General features: G+C 37.2%; 1 protein-coding gene across 1 annotated transcript in view; it reads left to right on the plus strand.

Moving 5' to 3' along the window:
* Positions 1-24151, plus strand: part of LOC134220093 (synaptogenesis protein syg-1) — a 577445-nt gene that overhangs the window by 332174 nt on the left and 221120 nt on the right. Inside the window, exons 3-4 of the mRNA XM_062699069.1 lie at positions 1037-1369; positions 14522-14665. Of these exons, the coding sequence (XP_062555053.1) occupies positions 1037-1369; positions 14522-14665 (477 nt within the window). The remainder of the gene's footprint in view (positions 1-1036; positions 1370-14521; positions 14666-24151) is intronic.

Raw genomic sequence — 24151 nt, forward strand, 5'->3', positions numbered from 1 at the left:
TTTGGAAAAAGTTGAATTCCAAAAATGCTTAAAGAACACATATCGACACCGTATGACATTTTCTATTTTATTTACTTCCTTAATAGTCATACTAAAACCTTCCAATATGACATTTTACATTCATAAAAAATGCTTTTGTTGTTTTTAGCGAATTGAATGAAAATTTCTGAAAATTCGACGATTTTGACAATGAAAAAAGTCTTTTGTCAACGCAACTTTACATGTACCACGTTTCAGAGTATCATCAAACCTTCCAAAGAGCGTCGAGAAAGTTTGCACATATTTGCACATTTCCAAGTTAGAGCTATTTGTAAAAAAATGTCTAATTCGAGATAATTTCTTATAAAAAAAAATGATAAAGATCACTGATAGGTGGGTATGTCCCACAATTCACATTTATTTGCATTCAATCCTCGTCGTACAAAACTTATTACGAGTAAATTTTGCGAAGAAAATAGAAGTAAAACAAATTTTGCTGATTCATTTTTAACCTTACTCATACTTTTTTGTTTATGAATAACACCTAACGTCAATCGCTTACAAAGCGCTTTTAAAATAATGTTTGGGTTCTCATATGGTATAATAAAGAAACATAAAATACTGGAGTTGTAGTGACAAATTATCTCGCTGACAGGTTGGGGTCAGCCAAAACCAGACACCGAAGAAAACTACAGCCGTTATTATGACCATTTTTATCCTACCCATGGAAAAAAATAAAACCATTCGTGTTTTCACATTCACAGTCCACTCGCACATACCTAATAGCTCATCTAACAGATGCTGCACATTCTCGAGATGGGCAAGCTCATAAATTTTAAATTGTCTTCGTTATCTCGGTGGGTAGTTTTGAAACCGTGCCAGGGTATCGCTACCATATCCGGATTTCTCACTCCGTTGCATAAATTGCTGGCAAACGCTCGGATATAACAAAACATATGTATCTCCAGATGTGCATTAAATAATTATTTTGCTAATTGTGCTCTGTCAGTCGTGTGTGACCTAACAAGGTTTTGTTTTTCCGGTTTTCCCATTTCAGACTCCGTTGGTCTTCAGCGTTTCGCCGAGCAGCCAAAATACACAGAAGTCAACCCGGGCCAGGATGCTTTGCTGGTATGCAAAGTGATCGACAAACGAGGCGTTTGCTCGTGGCAGAAGGACAATAAGCCGGTGGGGATTTATCCTAAAAAGTACGAATGGGCCAGCCAGTACGGCATCGGCCAGACCACACACATGGGCGGCGACTGCTCACTGTGGGTTCGAGCGGCTCAGCTCGAGTTTGACGACGGTCTGTGGGAGTGTCAGGTCACTGCAAGCGATTTTACAACGCAGGATGCCCTCACCAGTCAGCCCGTCCGATTAGTGGTCAGAGGTGAGTAGCGTCTGATGGTTATGGGTTTCCAAAGAAAAGAGTAACATGAAAATCCTTTGAATACACTGCTGCACAGAACGCATCATGTCCAATGCTTCACGATCATACTTTCCGGTTCACGTATGTAACGTTGATGATGGAGAAATTATGAAAGATATTTTTTTTCAGAAAAGTATAATCATAAGACGAGTTCGTACAATTCCATTCCCACCACTTGATTGTACCTTTGACAGATACGTATTTCGTCCTCAAAAGTAAGGCTGTCTTTGCCGACTTTAAAGTCGATACAATGAAGACGGCCTTACTGTTGAGGTCGAAATACGTATATGTCAAAGGTACAATCAAGTGGTGGAATTAAATGGAATTGTACGCACTCCTGAACAATTTCTTATTCCTACTGTGTTACAATACACAGTCGAGGATATTAGTCATTAATAAGCATTTACTTTATTGTTTTTCTCTCTCAAGACATCACCTCAATTCGTCGAGCTGAGTCGATTGGTATAAAACACTATGGGTCACTTCTATCAAAAGTTCGGTATTGGAGTGATCCAATAGCCTTTACGTATACTCTGTATACGAGAAAGGCAAAACGACGGTTTTCGGGAGCCTCATCGTAATAATGTAAAGATAATAAATTTCACTAACAAGCTTGATTGAATCACTAAAGCGCCACCTAGAGGTAAACAGTGGAAAGTATGCCTTTTCCCATATATTTAGCCAGTTTTCCCATAAAAGTTTCATGCTCGTTGAGCATCCACTTAGGATCTGGATGAATTTTTTACAGTAGCTGCTGGTAGCACAAAAAAAAATCAGGGGTTATACGTGATACGTGATTGATTGTTTTTCATTTCAGTGTGGTCCACCCTAATATATAGCATAGAATATGGAAATTGTATGAAGTCAATTTCCAATTCTAGCGATTGCTAGAACGTGAGAAATATATGGAAAAATACAAAGTAGGAGGAATCGAACGAGCCTGGGATTAAACCCACGGTCATGTAATTACAAACAATGTGCTCGTTAGAGTGATTCAAATTTTGACTTTTTCGCTCCTCTATGCTTAAACGATGACATTTGCTGTTTTACTATTCCTCTTTAATGTTTAGCTAATTTGGATGTAACTAGACTGAGCTCGCGTTATCAATCAGGAATCATTCAGGATTGTTCGCCAAAGATATGGCTAAAATAGCTAACTATGCCCACAATCGGGCAACTTCCTCTAAGCTTTACAGGCACTAAATAAAAACTCATTCATGACAATCTCAAATACCTTTGATCAAGAACATATAAATGTAATGCTTCGGTAGTTTTGTACATTCCTTTTATCGCCATTTTTGTAAACATGAAACATGTGCGACATCTTTCTTCAATCAGTAATCTTTCTCTCCTGGAGCGACAATGTGAAAAGGCTAGCTATTTAAGTGGCTAGTTATCGAACTCGAACAATTCTTCAGCACAGAAGACGGAATACCATTCGGGCCAGCAGTGTACAAGCTTCGGCTTTGCTGGCAATGCTAACTGGATTTCAATTTCCAATTCCTATTGACTTTATTCTATTCCGATTTAAATATGAATATGAACATGAAACCCTAAGTTGAATTCCTCGAAAAAATAAAACTTGCATCTAGTATTCACTGTGGAAAGCAAAGTAAAGTGTTGGGCACTTTATTGTAATAACCATTGTCGCAACACGCGCATGAGAAAAAAATTGTATCGCGTCCGGTCGTGTTTTCTTCAGTAAGCAGAACGATCGGTCGGTCATCAAAGTTTTGTTCTGTTTTGTGCGGTCGATAACACATTTACTGAGATTTGGGGTCTCTAGTGGCCCTTGGTAAAAGATTTTGTTGAAAAACATTGGAACGCGGCTTCAAAATCCAAGACGCAAGTTTTTATGAAAAATTAGGGATGTTCAAGTCAATATCAAACATGGCTGGTTGATCAATTTTTGCCTAATTTACGGGTGCTATCAACCCGGCACTGCATTTAGGGGCTGTCCACAAACCACGTAGACTGAAATTTCACATTCTCAAACCCCCCTCCCCGCTAGTAGACTTTCGTAGACTTTTCCGAAACCCCTCCCCCACCCCCTTGAAGTCTACATAGACTTTTCCAAATTTTACAAAATATCATATGTGATTGTTGAATTCGATTCCTCCTAGAGATGTGCGGTTGTCGACACTTTTGCATCAGCGCGCCACTACTGAAAATCTGTCACGCATCTGACCTACAATTCTCTACGCCGGTTCAAATTGGTAGAAAACCGAAGAATTTTCAGAATTTCCGTGAAAATTTAGAATTATTTACCGAAGTAATTTTAAGTTTAAATGGACATACCAAAATATTTCCTGTGAAATTTTGGAATGGCTTATTACGTTCTTGCAGATTTGGAGCAATTTCCTGAGGATATTTCTTAATCCTATAGACATTCCAAAGACTTTTCCGAATAATTTGCGGTAGAAATTACAGAGAATTTTCAGTTGAAATTTTGTTTTGTCGTAAAAATTTCGAATATTTTTTCATGAAAATTACAAAGGCTTTCTTACAAAAATTGCAAATATTTTTTTGCGGAAACTCAAAGAGTTTTTGGTGGGAAATTCAAATAATCTCTCGTGGAAATTTTCAACAGTTTCTTTAGAAATTCCTAAGAAATTGCCGTATACGTATACGAGGAATTTCCTATGGACATTCTCTCCAAAAAATTCGAAAATTAAGAAAAAAATTCCAGGGGCTTCCCATAAAATCTCCAGTGAAGGGTTTCTCCCGAAAATTTCGTGGAATTCCCCCTTGAAATGCAGCATAATTTCTCGTGAAAATTCTAAAGAATCACTTGTAAATTCCAAAGAAATTCCCGACGAAAATAAAAATAAAGTAGAATCTGCAATAAAGGTGTGAAGTGAAAATTTTGAAATTTTCTCGAAAGTTTTTATAGAATACTTCGGAGAATTTTCCTGCTCAGCACAGAAGAATTTCCTGGGAATATCCATATAGTTTTAAGCCGTAGTTCAGACTATTACTTCAGTGAAATTCATTAGATTGTTTCGATAAAGTCTTGCAAAAAGAAAACTGGGAACATCCTTAAAAAATCAAACAAGTGAACTTTGCACATAGCTGCTGTATAAATTGTTTTCAAATACATAAAATAATAAGAAAGTCTACGTAGACTTTTGGTATACCCCCTCCCCCCCGTCCCCCTCCGTAGACTAACGTAGACTTTTTCTCAGAAATGTGAACAGGCATGCTACATTAAGTATTACTACAAATGCTCTAGGTTCTCCAAATTATCCTGGAGTTTAGATCGTATGACATTCCAGGCAAACTACACCTGATATGGAACAGAGTCCTATAGTATTATTTACAATTCAGTGTTTCCCTACGCAAATGTTCCAGGCACTCCAAACTGTTTTGGAGTTTATATCGTTGGTAGTCTGGTTCAACCGTTAGCATCCCATCATACCGATGTGTTCTAAAGATATGATTTACGATACAAATATGCCCGAAAAGGATGTTGTAGATCAGTTGTTCCCACCATGCATAATATCAAGGGCCGTACAGCTATTTCAAACTGTTGAAGCGGGTTTACTTATCATAAGATGAGTTAGTACCATTATAAGTAATCGGCAGTGAAGAATTTTTTGGAAAAAAAAATGGAAAGTGAAATTGAAATCCAAAACGAAAGTTTGTTTGCAGTCCTGGTGATGTTTGTTCCAGAAGTAATTGGTCAGTTTTGAAAAATCTCATAGCTTTGTATGCCGGATCGCGTTTCAGGATGCAACCATTGGGATCCCTTATGATCGGTAGTGAAGAAATTTTTGAAAAAGAATGGAACGCGATCCTGTTTGGTTCAAAAGGAATTGGTCAGTTTTGAAAAATCTCAATAATTTCTTTCCGAACCGCGCTTCAAGATGCAACCAAAAATTAACTGAAGTTTGTGGTCCCTTATGATCGGCAGTGAAGAAATTTTTTGAAAAACAATTGGAACGCGGCTTTGCAATGCAAAGAATAATTAGTGTTCGTACGAATGTGTTTGTTTAAAATCAATCAAACTATAAGGTAAATCCGGGTGAGGTGCCACACCAGTCATTTCTCCAAAACAAAACGTTAAATTGAAACTCTTCTTATTGTTTTTGGTAGTTTAGGGATCCTACTACATTGTGTGGAAATCATTTGCAAAACAAATAAAATCGGAACCTTCTACTTACATTTGAATAAAAAAGTCAAATCCGGGTGAGAAGCCACAACTCAGGGGCAGTGTTGGTAAAATCATTAATAAAACTCAATCATTGAGCGCTCCCGCGCGAACTAGCTCGTTGCGATTTTAAAATAATGCATCACGAGTTTTTCATGCTAAAACGGATCATTTCACTCATTTCCCAAAAAAATCATTTCGCTCTAAAAAGTGTTTATAATCAATTTGGGGGCAATTTATTGTTTATAAGGTACACTGGGGGAAGTGGAAAAAGGGGGTAAGTGTAAAAATCGACTCGAAAAATTTCAATTGTAAAGACTTTACAGTTTTTACCACACCTTAACATTGTGCAAAAATATAGTTTAATGTTCACACTAATACTATGTTATAATCTGTGTTATACTTACACTAACACAGTCTACGCTGGAGCTGTCATTTTAGGTTTCGCGAGAACTTAATTTTTGCATTCATAAAATTAATTCTTACTTGCATAAATTGTTCCCTTTTCCGGTGATTTTGCACCACAGGTGACTACTGTAATACAATTAAACTAATCACATTCAATTTGTAGTGGTTTGTACCATGAAACCAAATAATTTGAAGATTTTACACTTACCCCTGGTATCAAACACTGCGGGGGAAGTGGAAAATGTTCTGATCACGCAAATTTTTCCTTTCTTCAAGGGTTTATTTTGATAGCTGTGAATCTTAATATGTTCCTTCTTTGTTATCATTGTGATTTTGGTGATGATTAAACTAATATACATAAGAAAACGCCTGATTAATCCACCTATCGGTATTGATGCCTTTCACATGTTTTACATATAAAAAAATGTACGAGAAAGATAAAAATAGCACTGATAGGTAAATATATTCCATAATACATATTCATTTATATTCATAACAAGTTTCGCCGTTGAATGGAATTTGTTTGGAACAATTCGGGTAGGAACAAGTGCATGAAAATAAGTGATACTTTTGTACGTGTATTGCGCACACACATACATACAAAAACACACACACAGACATCATATCAATTCGTAAAACTGAGTTCGATATAACAATGTAAGTCTCATTCTCCCTAAAAAAATCATCTTTGGGGCGAACATACAGATTTTACGTACACTTAGTGTTCGAGAAAGCACAATCACCCCTCCCCTACCTATTTCAAGAATTCCTTGGGGACCTATTCCTTGAATCCAATGAAATTATTCAACAAACGATACTCAGAGCAATTACCGTCTTGGTTTTAATCACATATCACTACTCATCACAATTAGAGGTCAAGATAACTTGGGTTTTCCACTTACCCCATTCCGCTAGGGAAAGTGGAAAAATAACTCCCAAATTTCAAATATATTTTTATAAATTCCAAGCGGCTAAAATGGTATGAATTACCGCACAGTTGGTGCAAAATGGACTGTTTTTGAGAGCCCATGATGATTGAAAGCATTTAGATCATTTAAATTGGTTTTACAATAATTTGAACATGAACTATCGATTTTTCCTTTTCCACTTCCCCCAGTGTACCTTACTCGCAAAAGTATCCATTGTTCTATGTGTTAATTTACTGTTATTTTACGAAGAAGAACCTACGAACCTAAGAAAACCTACGATGATTCAAATGGATGATTCAACACAACCATATTTTTTAGGTGCTGAGTTTGGTGCGTTTCAACTCACGAGTGAGTGGGTGCGAGTCAACTCACGAGCCGCACGTAGAAAATGTTGGAGAAATGAGATTATAATTTGTTTTTGGCATTGAACGTACTTTTTCAAAAAAGCATAATGATTTACATTTGTATTTGAACCCAAAAACAACCAAAAAGACCAATTAATTGGAACCCCATTCATAGTGACAATATGTCTGCTAGAAGGTTTCAAATAAGAAGCTCTCGGCTTATGTGGGAAAATTATAAGCTGAGTTTTGGAAGCATTCGGGGAAATTTTCCATTTTGCAAGTAAGTGGAGAAAATATCCAAACTTTTTGCAATCTACTACAAATGACACGAAGGCTTCGCCCTTTGGCTGAGAGGCCCGTGTCATCTGCAAACAAAGATTTTTGACACCCTGGTGGTAAATCAGGTAAGTCAGAAGTAAAAATGTTATACAAAATGGGCCCCAGTATGCTGCCTTGGGGAACACCAGCTCTTACAGGTAATCTATCAGATTTAGAATTCTGATAGTTTACCTGCAGTGAGCGATCTGATAAATAGTTTTGGATCAGTTTAATAATGTACAGAGGAAAATTAAAATTCATCAATTTTACAATCAAACCTTCATGCCAAACACTGTCAAATGCTTTCTCTATATCAAGAAGAGCAACTCCAGTCGAATATCCTTCAGATTTGTTGAGCCGAATTAAGTTCTTAATAACTGATGAGTAGTTGAATGCCCATGGCGAAAACCAAATTGCTCATCAGCAAAAATAGAATTGTCATTAATATGAACCATCATTCTATTTAAAATAATCTTTTCAAACAGTTTGCTTATTGAAGAAGCAAACTGATTGGGCGTTAACTAGAAGCCTCAGCTGGAGTTTTGTCCGGCTTCAAAATTGGAACAACTTTGGCGTTTTTCCATTTATCTGGGAAGTATGCCAATTGAAAACATTTGTTAAATAAATTAACCAAAAGGATAAAGAGCTCTCAGGATTTTTTTTATAAGTATGTAGAAAATACCATCATCACCTGGGCTTTCATATTTTTAAATTTTCTAGTAATAGATCTCACTTCATCCAAATTAGTTCCCAACAAAGGGTCAAAAACATTATCTTGGTTGAGAATGTCTTCGAAGCTTCGTGTAACCTGATCCTCAATTGGACTAGTGAGACCTAGACTAAAATTATGGGCACTCTCGAACTGCTGAGCAAGTTCTTGAGCCTTTTCGCCATTTGTTATCAAAATTTTATTTCCCTCTTTAAGCGCTGGAATTGGCTTTTGAGGTTTTTTAAGAATTTTCGTTAATTTCCAAAAGGGTTTCGAACTGGGATCCAACTTCGAGGCATTATTCTCAAAGTTGGTATTTCTCAGAATAGCGAAACGTTTTTTAATTTCATTTTGCAAATCTCGCCAAATAACTTTCAACGCGGGATCGCGAGTTCTTTGGTATTGCCTTCGCCTCACATTTTTAAGACGGATCAGTAGCTGAAGATCGTCGTCAATAATAATGGAGTTGAATTTAATTTCACATTTAGGAATTGCAATGCCTCTGGCTTCGACAATTAAATTTGTCAAAGATACGAGCGCATTGTCCAAATTTGGTATCCAAAGGAATATTAACATCAAAATTCCTATCGATATATGTTTTATATAAATCCCAATCAGCTCTATGATAATTAAAAGTAGAGCTGATTGGATTATAAATGGCTTCTTGTGAGATTTCAAATGTCACAGGAAGGTCAAAGTCAGCATGAGTTATCAATTGGCCACACAGCTGACTTGAATCCGTTAAAACTAAATCAATTGTCGAAGGATTTCGAGTGGATGAAAAACAAGTTGGGCCATTGGGATATTGAATAGTATAATATCCCGCAGAACAATCTTCAAATAAAATTTTGCCGTTGGAATTGCTTTGAGCATTATTCCATGAGCGGTGTTTGGCATTGAAGTCACCAATTACGAAGAATTTTGATTTGTTGCGAGTCAGAATTTGAAGATCAGCTTTCAACAAATTCTTTTGCTGCCCTTTGCATTGAAAAGGCAAATAGGCTGCAATGAAGGAAAATTGACCAAAATTTGTTTCAACAGAAACTCCCAAGGTTTCAAAAACTTTGGTTTCAAACGAAGAAAATAATTTATGTTTGATACGTCTATTAACGACAATGGCAACCCCACCACAGGCGCTGTCAAGACGATCATTTCTGTAGATAAAATAATTTGGATCTCGTTTAATGGAGAGTCCTGGTTTTAAATAGGTTTCAGTTATAATGGCAATATGCACATTATGAACTGTTAGGAAGTTGAATAATTCATCTTCCTTACCCTTTAGAGAGCGGGCATTCCAATTTAGAACTTTCACACAATTATTTAGATCCATTAAAACGGAGTCCGATAACAATTTTTTGTGTGTACTTTATACCAACCTGAACAGCTTCTGGTATGGTATTTGCTTTGAACATTGCATCAATAATGTGATGCAATTGTTCAGTTAAAAAATCAAAATCGGAAGCAGTCATGCTACCTGAATCGGCAACATGACCATTATTTTCCGTTGGGACATGGGTATAAACCTCATTTTGAGAAGAGAAATTTTGTCTACCAGCAGCGATGTTTGCATACGTAGGTACATTCGAAAAATTGGAATTTACTGAACTGCCGTTGGACGCATAAATGTCACATGTTACATTTTAACATTTTTGAGGTTTTGATGTCTAACGTTATAATATGATACGTATTTTTGAAATATTTTGTCAAAACATAGGTTTTATTCTAGAAAACTCGAAAAAAATCTGACGTCAATTTGTCACATTCGAACAAATGGACGCATACTTGTCACACCGGGATAAATGGACGCATATTTGTCACACTAAAAAAAAGAGATATGATAATCACATAAAAAGACACATAGTACTGCGTGATGTGTCCTGAGGTCCGTCCATAAAATGTACCATGCTTTTGGGGTCATCTACAATCCACGTAAATAGTTAAGAAGGGTGGCTGGTAAGTATGCAAGGTCTTTCCCTACTTTCAGAATTTATATGGACGTTTGTTCATGAAAGAAAAGGGGAAGTATTACATTGTCCAGAACTTCTCCAAATATAACGTGAAGAAAAGAATGAAACTGTGACATAATTAAAATATTCAAGGACCATAAAAATGTGATAAAAAGGACGATCAATGAAAAACGATTTTTCCTCTTCGGTAACAACAGGTTGAACCACTTTCATTAAAGAAGTTTTCTTTTCTTCTTCAATTCCTTGAGGAGCATTTTGCCAACGTACATTTGTATCAAATCAAAAGAGGATGAATCCTTTACAACCAACATTAATTCCTTCTTGGAAAACAACTAGCAGTATTTAAGGTCTTTACTGTTGATATTGTTTGCGTATCCAAGTTCATAACGACTTTTTTCCAAACACCACTTTTCGCATGGAATCCACGTACAGGCGTGACTTGCAGAGGTTTATCGCATACTCCAAAACGGTGAGCATTGAAGAAGTCAGTTGCTTGCATATCAATTACGTCAACATTGTTCTTTGCATTGCCAACCACAGACTTAAAATTTCATAACTGACGACACGTTCATGGCGCATTTTGGAATCAAACGCCGCATGGAAAAAGTCAGCGGCCTTTAACGTATGTCTCGATTCAAAGTTCTCCAACAATATGCGCTCGACCTGAATTTCATTACTGTTTATGAGTAGGGTAATGTGCTGGAATTAATTCCAGTTCTTATTTTGCGAACAACAATTATCCGACCAAAAGACACTGTTCTGACTTCATATTAACTTTGAAGAAACAGCTAAGGATTTCGTTGGCTGTGCGACTTACTCGGACCAAATGCACGCAGATAATGGGAATGCTCGTATGTAGGGACAAACAGGCTCAAAGCTTTCATTAAAGACCAGCAGCCTTCACGAGAAAATAATGCTCTTGAAGCAATCCAGCCGTGGAAGCCGTATGACCTAGAAAATAAGTTCATAACTTACAAATAATTGAGAACTTTTTCAAATCCACAAATCCACAGAAAAAAAACTGCTTCACCTGGTAGCACTTTGTCAAAATCATCTCGATAAGACAATCGTGATTCCTTTGGACGTTGAAGATGTAGTGCATGTCCTTGTCCCTGGCAAGGAAACTACGCCACTGCTGCTAAAAACCGGGTGTTCAACCTCTTGGACCGGTAATTGAACGATTGCCGGCTCCGCAAACAGAAAACGATCACCTGTTTCTTTATTTAAATCGAACCCGAGGAAGTCCTCTTCCGATTCCGCGCCACTGGATTGTCTGTATTGGATATTCCATTCCCGGTTCCACTTCTACCGACAGCAAAAAATCACACCAAAGAAATACAATCGTTGCTCGCGAAATGTAGAAACAAATTAACAACAACTATCTCTCAGTTCACTGTGTGACAAATATGCGTACATTTTTCGCCTGACCAGTGAATTTCGCGGCATAAGTGTCACATTCGGGGTTTGATAGAAAAAACGTGGAAAAAATAGTTGTTTTTGGCAATGTTTCAGTCCGGCCCAACGAATATGAATATTCTTTTATAGTTTATTGCGTTAAAGTCAATAAAAAAGCGAAATTTTGCGATAATAGGATGAATGCATTTTGAAACTTCAAATGCGTTTTTCTCATTTTTATCGTTTGTAACATGTGACATTTATGCGTCCGAAGGCAGTGAAGTGCTTGCTACCCGTTGACGAGCGGCAAAATTTGTTTGTGAATTGTGGTGGGTATGAATTGCTCGACCGGTAACTGGTTTCGAAATTAGCGTTTGAAAAATTTCTACCCGTCGAATCTGGGATCCGATTGGAATTTCCGTCATCAATTTTGCACGGGAATTCAAAACTTTTTGCGTGAAGGGCATTCCCAGAAATTGGATTTATGATTGCCCCACAATTTGCACATTTAAATTTATTGGAATCTTCTCTCACAGGAAATGCGTCCTTGGCGTGAGAGGTTCCACCACAAATCATGCATTTAGCATCCATGTGACAATGTTTGGTTCAATGACCCCACTTTTGGCACTTACGGCACTGGGGGGGGTGTTGGAAATTGCCCCCAGTCCTGCGGAAAGTTTCCCATGTAACACGGACATTAGACATAATACAGTCCTTTTCCATACTTTTCATATTATTTAGTTCACTTTTGTTAAAATGAACTAAATAAAATTCTTGAGAAATGCCCCTCTGGGAAGTACCAGAGTGGGATTTCTTTTTCATCTTAATTACTTGGACTGGTGAAAATCCAAGTAATTGAGAAATTTCAATTTTATTCTCATCCAGTGATTTATCATCACTGGGGAGACCTTTCAAGACGACTTTGAACAATCGCTCAGTTTTGTCGTCGTATGTGAAGAATTTATGGCGCTTCTCAGTTAAATACTGAAGAAGACGTTTGCGATCGTCAAAGGATGCCGGCAAAACGCGGCAGTCATCCTTCCTAGCAATCTGAAATGAAACCTTGATCCCCTGAAGGTTACTCAAAATCTCATTCCGGAAGCCAGAAAACTCGGCAACAGATACCACAATTGGCGGAATCCTTTGCTTTTTCGCATGAATCGAATCACCTGGGCTAGAGGTATATTCGATTTGCTCAATTTCATCATTAATCAAATCGAACTGATTGCTCAGTTCGATTGGAGAAGAATTATTTCCGATATTAGAGTTAGAAGGAATATCTGAATTCTCCAGCTTCCTTCTATTTTTTCCGCGCTTTGGCAGGACGGTCTTGAAACCTTGTTTCTTTGAAGGAAGTGGAGAATTCAGAGACTCCTCCTTCCTCTTGTTTTTATTAATGCTCATGGCTGAGCGTGGAGACGTGACCTTCTAAGAGGTTTTTTCCCAGAACGGTGTCCCTGCAGGATTACCACCGCTTGTCGGAATTTTACTTCCGCAAACGGGTCCAACGTAAAACGAAGGCACGGGTCCTTGCAAAGATCGTAACGGGATCAGTGGGTACAAATAGCGCTAAGAAGCACCGTTGAAATTAAAATAGCTTCGGGTAGTATTAAAAACTTCCTTCCGCAAAGAGAGAAAGAACCGCACAGCACGAAAGCACGATGCGGTCTGATGTTGAAAAACAGTGATTTCACGCACACGTCCGTCACCGCTAGATGGCAACAGCGCGGCTGCGTCAAAGCGAATAAATCAAGTCTGTTCTCTTGTCATAAGACGAGTTTGTGCTATGTTGAGGTCTAAATACGTATCTGTCAAGGTACAATCAAGTGGAGGAATTAAATGGGATAGTACAAACTCGTCTTATGACAAGTGAAGACATTCCACTTAAAAGCTCAAAATAATTTTCTTAAAAGTCTGTTCTACCAGATCTCTGAAGTGCGGCATTTATACTTACGCGGCATCTCACCCGGATTTACCCTACGTTATATACGACTTACCTTTTACCAAAACGAATACTGCCACACTTCCTACCCCATAGGGGAACGGTTCGGCACTTAATCCCATAGCTCCTACTTCCATCCCATCAAAAACAAGGCAATGAAATAGAATTTGGTTTGTTTCTTATTTATATGATTTTTTCACCAGTGAGCACGCGTGTTAGCAAAAAGAAGCGACGAGATTGGCCCTGCGATGAGATGAATATATGTTCAGTGAGATGGAAAACGGAACAGTTCCCCTATATGCAACATTCCAGTGATTTCTCGTGAAAGTGCAGATGACTCGTCGGCTTCTATCAAAGCGAGCATCATGTCAACATTTTACTAACTATTCCTCAATTGACCTGCATTCAACACGGACGGCGCTATTATTGCTTATTTTTGGGTCACCAGTTCTTACACATTAAAGGTGATGTTAGTCCCAAACTTCATCTGTTGGTTTTCAACCGTGGGCGGTCAATCTTGCTCATGCTCATGCTCATTACCATTGTCGCAACACGCGCATATACCGATTATCATAGTCATTGTTAATTATAGTTTCTATCACAACTGGATTACTTTTAGATTTTTAAAGGACAAAATGTACCTCACACATGCCAATCACAAAATGGGCATACATGTGCTCCAATTCCCAACGAATCATAAACCAATTTCATTTGTTCAAATTCATATTTGCTCCTCGATCAGCGCCACCTCAACCACGGACTGCTTTTGAATCATATGAAACTCAATTTCGAAAAAGCTCAAACGAATTCTGATCGATAAATTGTGCGCCTTCGACGGGCTAAACTGATTTTGCAAATCTACTGCACCGGTTATGCCCCGTAAACTCCCGCAACGCGCCGCCAGCAGAATGAACCAATCTAACTTTTATCGTTTGCTGTTTTTATTTGCAGTTCCACCGCAACGGCCCAGACTGGAACACGAAGGCGTTCATGTTCCTCCCGGGCACAACGTCACCGTAGACTCCGGTGCGATGGCCACCGTAAAATGTGTCTCGCACTACGGAAACCCTCCGGCGCAACTGAAGTGGTTTCTAGGTAAGCATTTTATCCGATTAAATCTAGCACTCTCCTACATCCGTATCCGAAATTTAGCGCAGATTTTTTTTTTGTTTCAAGCGCCTCCTGTTGCCAGTGCTTCAATGCACCTTTGTCAGTGGTTCCCAATGTGTTTAACGATAAAAGAAATGTTGAGGAAGCTGAAGTAAAAATTAAGATTTCATTTCGACAGAATGAAAAAAAAACGAATATTAGACGCTGTACAAAATTGAAGATTTCAGAATACAACTTTTACTTCATCAATAATTTGTTATTGGTCACAAATGTATGAGTTTCAACCGGGTTTGTGACTTGAAAGTTCTAAAGATCTTGGTGATTATATGGCATAAATTACAAAAAATGTCACCGGTGTCCGTGCACTGATCATTTCTCTACTGAGAGTTTTAAAAATGGAAACGAAAACGATTTCACGCGAAAGGTGGTTTTCGAATATTAAACTATTTGTATATTATTAGATCAAAGTTAATCATTGCATTGATATCATACTCTACATAAATTAAGATAACGATTTATTAAATTTTATATAATTTTTAAGAATAATTTAGTGTGAAGAAATATCAACAAAACTATTTATTTTGTATACATAACTTTTGAAGGAGTTTGAGAAATTGGGATTGCTGAAGACATAATATTCCGGGATTATGTGATTCCCTTCATAGGAAACAACTATATTACGGACGCTTCTCAATACTCCGGCCGCAATATTTTACGAGACACAAACATAGATAACACGCAAAACAAAAGTTGGTAATACCGCGCGTCGCTTTCTTTGATATATTTTGCTCGTCGATCATTTGCTTGTGTCATGACTAGGGTGGCTCAAAAAACACTTTTTCACATTTTTTGATGGGCCGGTTCTATTTGATGCCCTGATGCTCTGGAAAAAATTTCAGCTAAATCAGTCAACGTTTAGGCGGTGCTAAACTCGTTGGAAGTTTATATGGAAAAATGTATGCAGAAACATCCAAAAACAGTGATTTGCAGTTGGACCGCACAATTTACGATTAAGAACAATGATCCTCATTCAGTTCTTGTAAAATTAAATACAGAATGTTATGCTGAAAACCGCGAGAAGATTGTCCAGAGCATCAGGGCATCAAATAGAACCGAATAAGAAGGCGGCCCATCAAAAAAATGAAAAACGTGTCTCCCATACTAATTTGAGCCACCCTAGTCATGACGTTTAATTTTATTGTTATTTCGTGTGTAGTATCTGGATCTCCCACCTAGAAATACTAGAATAAGAGATCGGCGAAGACGCCAGCTATTTTCCAATCATGATGCCAATATTATTTTCACGATTTCATACCATTTTATACGTTGCCATTTCAAAAGCTTTTCACCCGCTGGTCTCTGGTTATAGGGTTACTACTCCCGCCTAGCTCTTCATACTAGACCTGTGCGCCGAAGTATTTGTGAACGGCGACGGCGTAAGGCCATTTTTACACCGGCGATGGCGGCGTCGGTGGCGTCACGCCGTAAGCAATGTTCGGTGGCGGCGGCGTGAATCGGCGTGAAGAATTTTGAGCTGAGAAAATAAATCACGCGGCAAGGCATAACATTCTTTTTATGAATTTTAGGGTTTTTTGGACAATTGCTAGCCTCAGTCAGACTGATGGGGGGAACAGCCGTATAGCTATAGCTTGTATCTGCACAGCAAAAGTTTACATTACATCCATCACTAGGACATATTCGCATCACAGCACATGAGTTCATTGGAAAGTACTTCGGATATAAATCCAGAAATTCGTGTGGAAATTCCTCAAAATATTCCTCAGAAAATTCGACAATGGAATTCTAAGAATTAATTTAAAATTTCCCTAATGAATTCCTTCAGAACTTCCACCAAGAATTCCTTTGAAAATTTATTAGGATATTTCTCCGAAACTTCTTTCCGAAATTTCTTTCCAAAAGTTCCATCAGGAATTTCCTTCTACTTGAGGGATTTCTTCGGTCCTTTACGGAGTCTTTTGGGAATTTCTTCAGTAATTCATTCGAAACTATTTTGAGGGATTCCTTTAAAAATTCCTTTAAGAATTAGATACCCATGGAAAATCCTTCAAGAAGTTCTATGAGAATACCTACGGACACTGTTTTAGGAATACATTCGAAAATCCATTTGGGAGAAATCCTTCGGAAATTTCCAATAGAAAATCTTCCAGTAATTCATCAAAACATTTCGGAAGCTCTAGGAAGTTATTTTTGGTATTCTTTCGAAATTTCCCTCTGGAATTTATTTGAAAAAAAATCTTCAGGACTTCTTTTCAAATTTCTTATAGAAATCCCTTCGGATATTCCTTTAGCAACTCTTCCAGAAATTCCTGTAGAACTTCGAAAATTTCCTTTTAAAATACTTTAAGAATTATTTCGGGAATCTCTTCAGAATTTCTATTGTGAATTCTTCGGAAATTTCGTTTGTAAATCCCTTCTTTTTTTTAAACGTTTTAAGGGTTTTTTTTTGAAAATAAGTTAAACTCTCAAATACCTTTAGAAATTTCTCCAAATTCGAATTCTTTCTGGAACTATTCCTGCAGTAATTTTACTGAAGTAATTTTCTGAATACTTCCTGGAGGAAGTTCCAAAAGAATTTCTGAAAATATTACAAATGCCTTTCCGGAGGGGTTTCTGAAGGAATCCCTAGATAAATGTCCAAATTAGTTCTTGGTGGTTTTTCTGAAGAGATTTTCGAAGAAATTCCTGAAGAAATTTCCGACTCAATTGTTGAAGGAATAACCGAAAAAGAATCTGAAAAGATTTTCTTTTAAAATGAGTTTCTGAAGGAATATTCGAAGGAATTCTGAAAGTAGTTTACGAAGGAATTTTAAATGGATTTTCCAAAAAGCTATTGGAATTTACATAGAAAATCTTATATTTCTCCTGGAATTTCTTCAAAAATCCGGACAGTAGTAAAACAAATTCAGTTTTGACTCTAAAATCAAAATTACATGCCAAGAAAAACTCCCAAAATATCGAGATTGCAGGGCTGGTAGCGACCAAATTCGTTGAAAATAGTGACTTTAGTGACCAATGCTGACGAAAAAAGGGACCCAATAGACCGTTTTCCATTTCACTAAACATAAATTCATCTCATCGCAAAACAAACAAATACAGCACAATCTTCATTGTAACTTTTCACAAACATGTATGCTCACTGTTTGAAGATCAAAGAATCATTTCAAAATCTTTTTTTTTTTTTTGTTAATGACATGTCTGAACAAGCAGTTTGTTCGGAATATCATACGGTGTGTGTCAAATTCAAAATCATTAAAATTTTTAAACATTCACGATTTTTAATATTTGCGTACCCAAAATTTATGCATTTTCAGTTTCAGATGTATATCATCTGAATATATTTTTAAAAATTCACAAGTATTGATACGTTATCAATAAACAGCCTCAAATCCCATTACCTTATTAAACACAGATGTAGATTTTAATATTTCGATTCATTTTATGTTACAAAATTGTTATATTTATTTGTTACAAAAAATCCCTGTGCGCATTCTGTTTGCATCACTTATAGTTTATAAACTATGACATGAAACTCTTTCAATAAATTATTGTCGAAAATCCCATAAGAACACCAAGTTGGCCAAGTTTCAAAGTGAATATTAAGTCACGAAGAAGTTAAGAGCAACTATCGGACCAAAAGGCACTTAGCGGCCATATAAAAAAAAAAAAATTAAAAAAATTAAAATTAGCCAAAAGTTCCAAAATAGTTGAAAATAGTGACTTTAGTGATTTGAGAATTTTTAGTGACTTGCCAAAAAAAGTGACCAAGTCACTAAAAAGTGACCCGCTACCACGCCTGAGATTGCGGATATTCGAATATTCTCAAGAATTCCTTGGGAACTTACAGCAGGAGCTCCTTCGAAAATTTCTACATATTTTTTTTCGTGAATACCTTTAATAATTCTTTAGGAAATCAAGAAACTCATTCTAGTATACCTTCAAAAAATTCCGTCAGGAATTCGATCGAATTTCTCCAGGAGTTCCTTCAAAAAACCTCCACAAATGAATGCTTAAATTTCTTAAAGAATTTCTTTGGACATTCCTCCAAGAATTCCTTCGGAATTTTCTCCAGGGATTCCTTCAGAAAATCTTCCAGACGGAGATAAATTCCGAAATTCTTCAAGACTCTAAGAATTTTCTTCAGGTACTCCTTCAGAACTTCCTCCAGGACTTCCTTCAGAAATTATTTCAGGAAAACCAATAAATTTCTTTGGGAATTGTTTATCAAAATAAATCGAAACCGTTATTTTTATAGCAATTCTGGCTATTTAAGTACAAGGAGAGTGAAGGAAATGTTCAATTTGGTGGGTCACCTGCCCCATCGTGTTCCAGCTTCAGAAGCCAAGTTACCATTTTTGCTTTCTGTAGCCAATAAGATAAATGTGTCAGAGATAGAAGCAAACAAATCTGCTAAAGGTTTAACAGCTATTTAATTTATGCCTGATAGGTTGCCTTGGTCCGGCAGATGCAAACGATCTGCATACTGTGATTTTTGTGTTGGCCAATCATCGGCGTGAAATACGAAATTCGGCGGCGTCGAGCCAACCGGCGTATGGCGCGCCGCCGACACCTTGATCGGCGTCGGCGTACGACAATAAGTGTCGGCGGCGGCGGCGTGGCGCGGCGGCGCACAGGTCTACTTCATACATACCCAATTGGTTTACTGACGATCACACTGTTGGCGTTTATATGTGTGTATATTTTACTTTTAAACATCTCATGATGACTATATACAACCGATTTCAACCGAAAAATAAACCTTAACTCTTCACTCATCACTATACCCAAAAAACAAATTTGACAATTATTGTATAAAATCTTGGCATATACAATTCTGTAAGCTTTTTATACAGATATTGTATTAAAATAATACAAATCTGTAAGATTTCAATACACCAACAACAACAACAATAATTATTGTATTAAAATTTTCCGAAATTGTATATGCCAAATTATTATACAGTTTCTGTAAGATTCTTATGCAGAACTGTATTAAAATCTGCCATCCGCTGGTTGGGTGTACTGCTGCTACGATGAAAATTAGATTGGACACTGCGTCGCTGAATGATATTGATTCACCGGCGTTAAGGATGTTAATGATACATGCTCTGCTACTTTTGCCTCCGGAATGGAATGTAGATGGCTGATGAGTGCTAATCGGCTAATTAATATATAATTGCGTCGAACTTGAGCTGAATTGCGCGGGCGGACAGTTCGTATTGGTGATCCACCGCTCTTCTTATATTTTTTTCCCACTTCACGTTTCTGATTTTGCTGTTTCTTCTTTGTTAGGCTAGCTAGATCATTTCGATGAAAAAAACGGGAAAAACATCGCCAGACAAATACAAAAAGAGCAATTGCTTTGTCATTTTCACACGGGATTTCCGTCCCAATGTATTTCAATAAGGTGGGATTATTGAGATTATTTCGCATAAATTGTTGGGTTCTTGGTCACGCGATCAGCGGCGTCAGTCGACTTTCCGCATTTGCTTACCATAGAGTATAGGCTCCATTCCCGCCCGTAGAGTAGAGTGGGGCAAGAGTACGCACTTAGTTTTCAATCGATCATGTGGCCCTTATGAAGCAAGCTTCTGCATATCAAATCAGTGTCGATGATTCATATACTCTTCCTTTATGTTACCCAGTGGAAAAAATATTGAAATTATTGAAATTCGTTTTAGTAGAACCCTTATTGCAAGACAAGTGAAAAACGCACTCTTACCCCACCGGTGGGGTAAAAGTGCGCATCGGGTGGGGTAAGAGTACGCATTTATCCAATCATGTTCTTTAAGTATATATTAACACAAATAAGAGTTAATAACATTTAATTGATGTTTAATGAGCATATATTAGGGAATGTTTTAAGATTACGTAACTCTTAAAGGGGGAGGGGATCCTAAAAATGTGCACTTTCATACGAAAAACCATTGTTTTTTATATATACAAAAAACTATAGAGGTAAAAATATATATCAGGTTTCGCGTGGCGTATACAAAGGCATTTTCCTCAAAGAAAGTCCACCAATCACGTAACGTAAAATTTGGCTATTTCATCACCCCTCCCCCCCTATCTTACACTATTTGTATGAATCCTCTAAAAATTATATGGATCGTCACACATCTCACAACCCCTCCCAGTTAAACGTTGCGTAATTTATGAATGTTTCTTGTGATTAAATGAAATTATCATTTAGATGAAATTGTGTTTTCGTACTATGTTTAGGTATACACAAGTCCTAAAACAATTTCATTATTTCGCTTCAGTGCTTTGTTCGCTAAGTCCTTTCTAACACCGAATTACTTCAACTTATCCTAAAAACTTGTGATAATTTCGAATTCTGTTCCTTTTTTCTTAGTTGTGGATCATAACGCTCTGGAAGAAGTCTTATTTCGGCCGGAGATACGGGTTTGACACCATAATTTGAAGATTCATATGCGTACTCTTGCCCCACCGGTTCCTGCGTACTTTTACCCCACAGTCCCAAAAATTATTCAAGTAATGGTTTTGACTTCTTGGGAAACCAACCGGATTGGTGTTCTGTACCATAAAGTACTCTATACAATAGGTTATCGAAATGGTATAATGTTCAACTGAAAATTTCTAGAAAGAAAAATTCTACACTGGTCCACTCGGGGCTGAGTAAATGTCCTGCCCGATGTCTAATGAAGTGTACAGTCTTGTCCAAACGGAGACAATGTATGTTGGAAATGTTTTGAATAGTCAATGACGTACACGGGATTGACTATTTTTATTTTCACTTTGCTCTAACTTTCTTTCACTTTCTGGGAACTGAAAAGGATGTTTTTCGACTGGATATGATATAATACTCGGAACTTGGCTTTCGGAGTCTGAAGAATCAGAACGATGGTTTTTCTTACTTGCCCGACGTTTCGGCCGATCCCGAGCATATCGATAACGGAAATTGGTAGCCTTGCATAAGATATAAAATTCCAAAAAATAATACCAAAAACTTATTTGCAGAATACTTGAGGCATGCCATGCTTAGGTATTTCAATACCAAACGAATAATAATTGGTTATGCATTTGGTATTGAAATTAAATTTAATAACTGAGTTTGTTATGGCTTAAGTATTGTGCATATTAGTTTTTTTTATTATTCCTTTGGTATTTTACCTCTTATGCAGGACTAGTTCATAACAGTTTTTGGTATCAATAACAGAATTAAGTATTATTGACCAAATTTCTCCTGCTCGGGATGGGTTGTGGTCTTTTTCAAGGGTCGTATAGTCCATCCTCTACTGTAAATGATTGTAAACCACGTTCGAATCACCCCCCATTAGTGGAGAGTGTGCTTTTCATGCTTGCTTTTTGTAACTCCTATCTCTACCTCCTCGTGCTGCAAGCCGGGGTACGAATAATCTTGCGGAAGATAGGGTAACAATCAGTAACCGGTTGGTGGAAACTTTGATCGTTAATATGCTGACAGAGAAGGAGGGTTTGGTCTTCTCTAGAGGTGCAAATCTGATCACGCGTCTGTTCCCCATGTTAGGAGCGGCTGATTATCGTTCGATTGCCAGCGAGGGATTCTAAACATAACTATGCACTATGGAAATTGAGAGATAATGACCGTCCGGAAAGGGGTTTGGTGGCATGCCCTGCAAAAATTATCAGCAAGAAAATGCACTTCGGGTCATAAGTTTATGATCATTCACTTAAATATATGACAAATTTTGTTAAACATACTTTTATATGCAGTAAGATAATGAGCAAATCCTAAACTTGAGATATGCGACAATTTTTTTTGAATGCCAGTTGAAATTTAGTTCAAAGGTACGATTCTGTCCAATATTGCTTCCATTTTTTTAAGTTTTGTCGGCCCATTTTCTAGAAAATGGGTTAAATTTTTATATTAAATTAGCTTTATGTACCCAGCTTTGCTCGGGATTGAAAAATAAATCATGCAATTCGAATGCCTAATTTCAGTACCAAACGCACATAAGCAGATAGATTGTCAGAAAGATGTTTCGATACATAGGGTAACCAACCTGATTTGGACCCCTACACATTTTGGACCCTCCTGGCGACATTTTTCTGTTTTCTGAACTAAAAACAATGGCGCTGCTAAGTCCCCCATTGGCTTCAGGAAATTAATATTGTTCAGCATCTGTTTCACTGGTTTCCCGTGCGAAAAAGCGATATTTAGATGAAATTTCGAGGAAATTAGTTTGTTCAAGAAGGCAAGCGTTACAATGCGTTACGCTTAGAAGTATACATCACTGAAAATCTCAGAACGTACACTATCAGTTTTTGTCGAAATTGTGAATTTAAAACGCAGGAATCTTCTCATTGATGCATGTCAATCGAAAGATAAGACTTGGCTTCGGCTCAATTGACCAGGGTAAATTAGAAATTCGATTTTGCAGAGGATTGGGGGTGTCAAGAATGTGTACAATTGGGGGTCCAAAATATGTTGCACTGTCCAAAACAAAGAATATTTTCATTTCAGAAAATGGGAAATCAATAACTGAATCTTATTTCGAATTTCTATTTCATAAGTAAGACTTTCACCTTGGATCGGTTCGATATGGGCGGATCATCCGCCCATATCGAACCTGTATTTCAATAGATATGAGCATATATTGGGATGCACTTCCTCTAGGGGTCCAAAATAGGACAGTTACCCTAGATACAACTCGATGTTTACAATAGGGGTATTCGCTAAAGGGCGTAGGATGCTGTGTATCTGTTTATATAAATGTTTCATAAGCGATTTGAAATATGTCCCTTGTGATTGTGCGTGAAACATTTCTATAATCAGATGCGCAGCAACCTATACGCTGTTAAGTGAATACCTCTGTTGTGTTTTCTGCAGGGTTTCGACTTTTCGTTTCAATGAGATCAAAGCAAGCATTTTTCGGGCCAAGGGATAATCTTTTTTCGTTGTTTATGCTGATGCTCATCTTTCACGCATCAATCTTTTCTCTAGAATCAGCCTTGGAAGATAAACAAAAATCTGGCCTATTAGATGAAAATCTTTTTTCGTTTCATCACTTTTACCTCTCACTCATTTTTCGCGAAAATTATCGCAGAACAATTACAAAATTATATGGCCACGCCGGGATTCGAACACAGAATAGTAACAATAATAGCCGTAGGGATGCGCTTACTCTAGCCACACCACCACACTAAGGGTATGCGATAACACATTTTTTCCTGACGAAACGAAACGAAACGAAATTTGAAATGCTATTGTTGGTTCGGAACGAAACGAAACGAAATTCAGATTTACTTCCGATACTTCGAAACGAAACGAAATTGAGGTCCATTTGATTCGAAATTTTTCGAAACGAAACGAAATCAAAAAAAAATTCCGCGGAATTTTTATTGAATAGTTTTTTTTTGCATTATATACATAATGCAAAAAACTAATAAAAATAATACGAATAAAAAAAAAAATAGTTTCGTTTAATATTGTTAAAGAAAAATATTGTT

Source organism: Armigeres subalbatus, chromosome 3, assembly GCF_024139115.2.
Source record: "Armigeres subalbatus isolate Guangzhou_Male chromosome 3, GZ_Asu_2, whole genome shotgun sequence".
Classification (NCBI taxonomy): Eukaryota; Metazoa; Arthropoda; class Insecta; order Diptera; family Culicidae; genus Armigeres; species Armigeres subalbatus.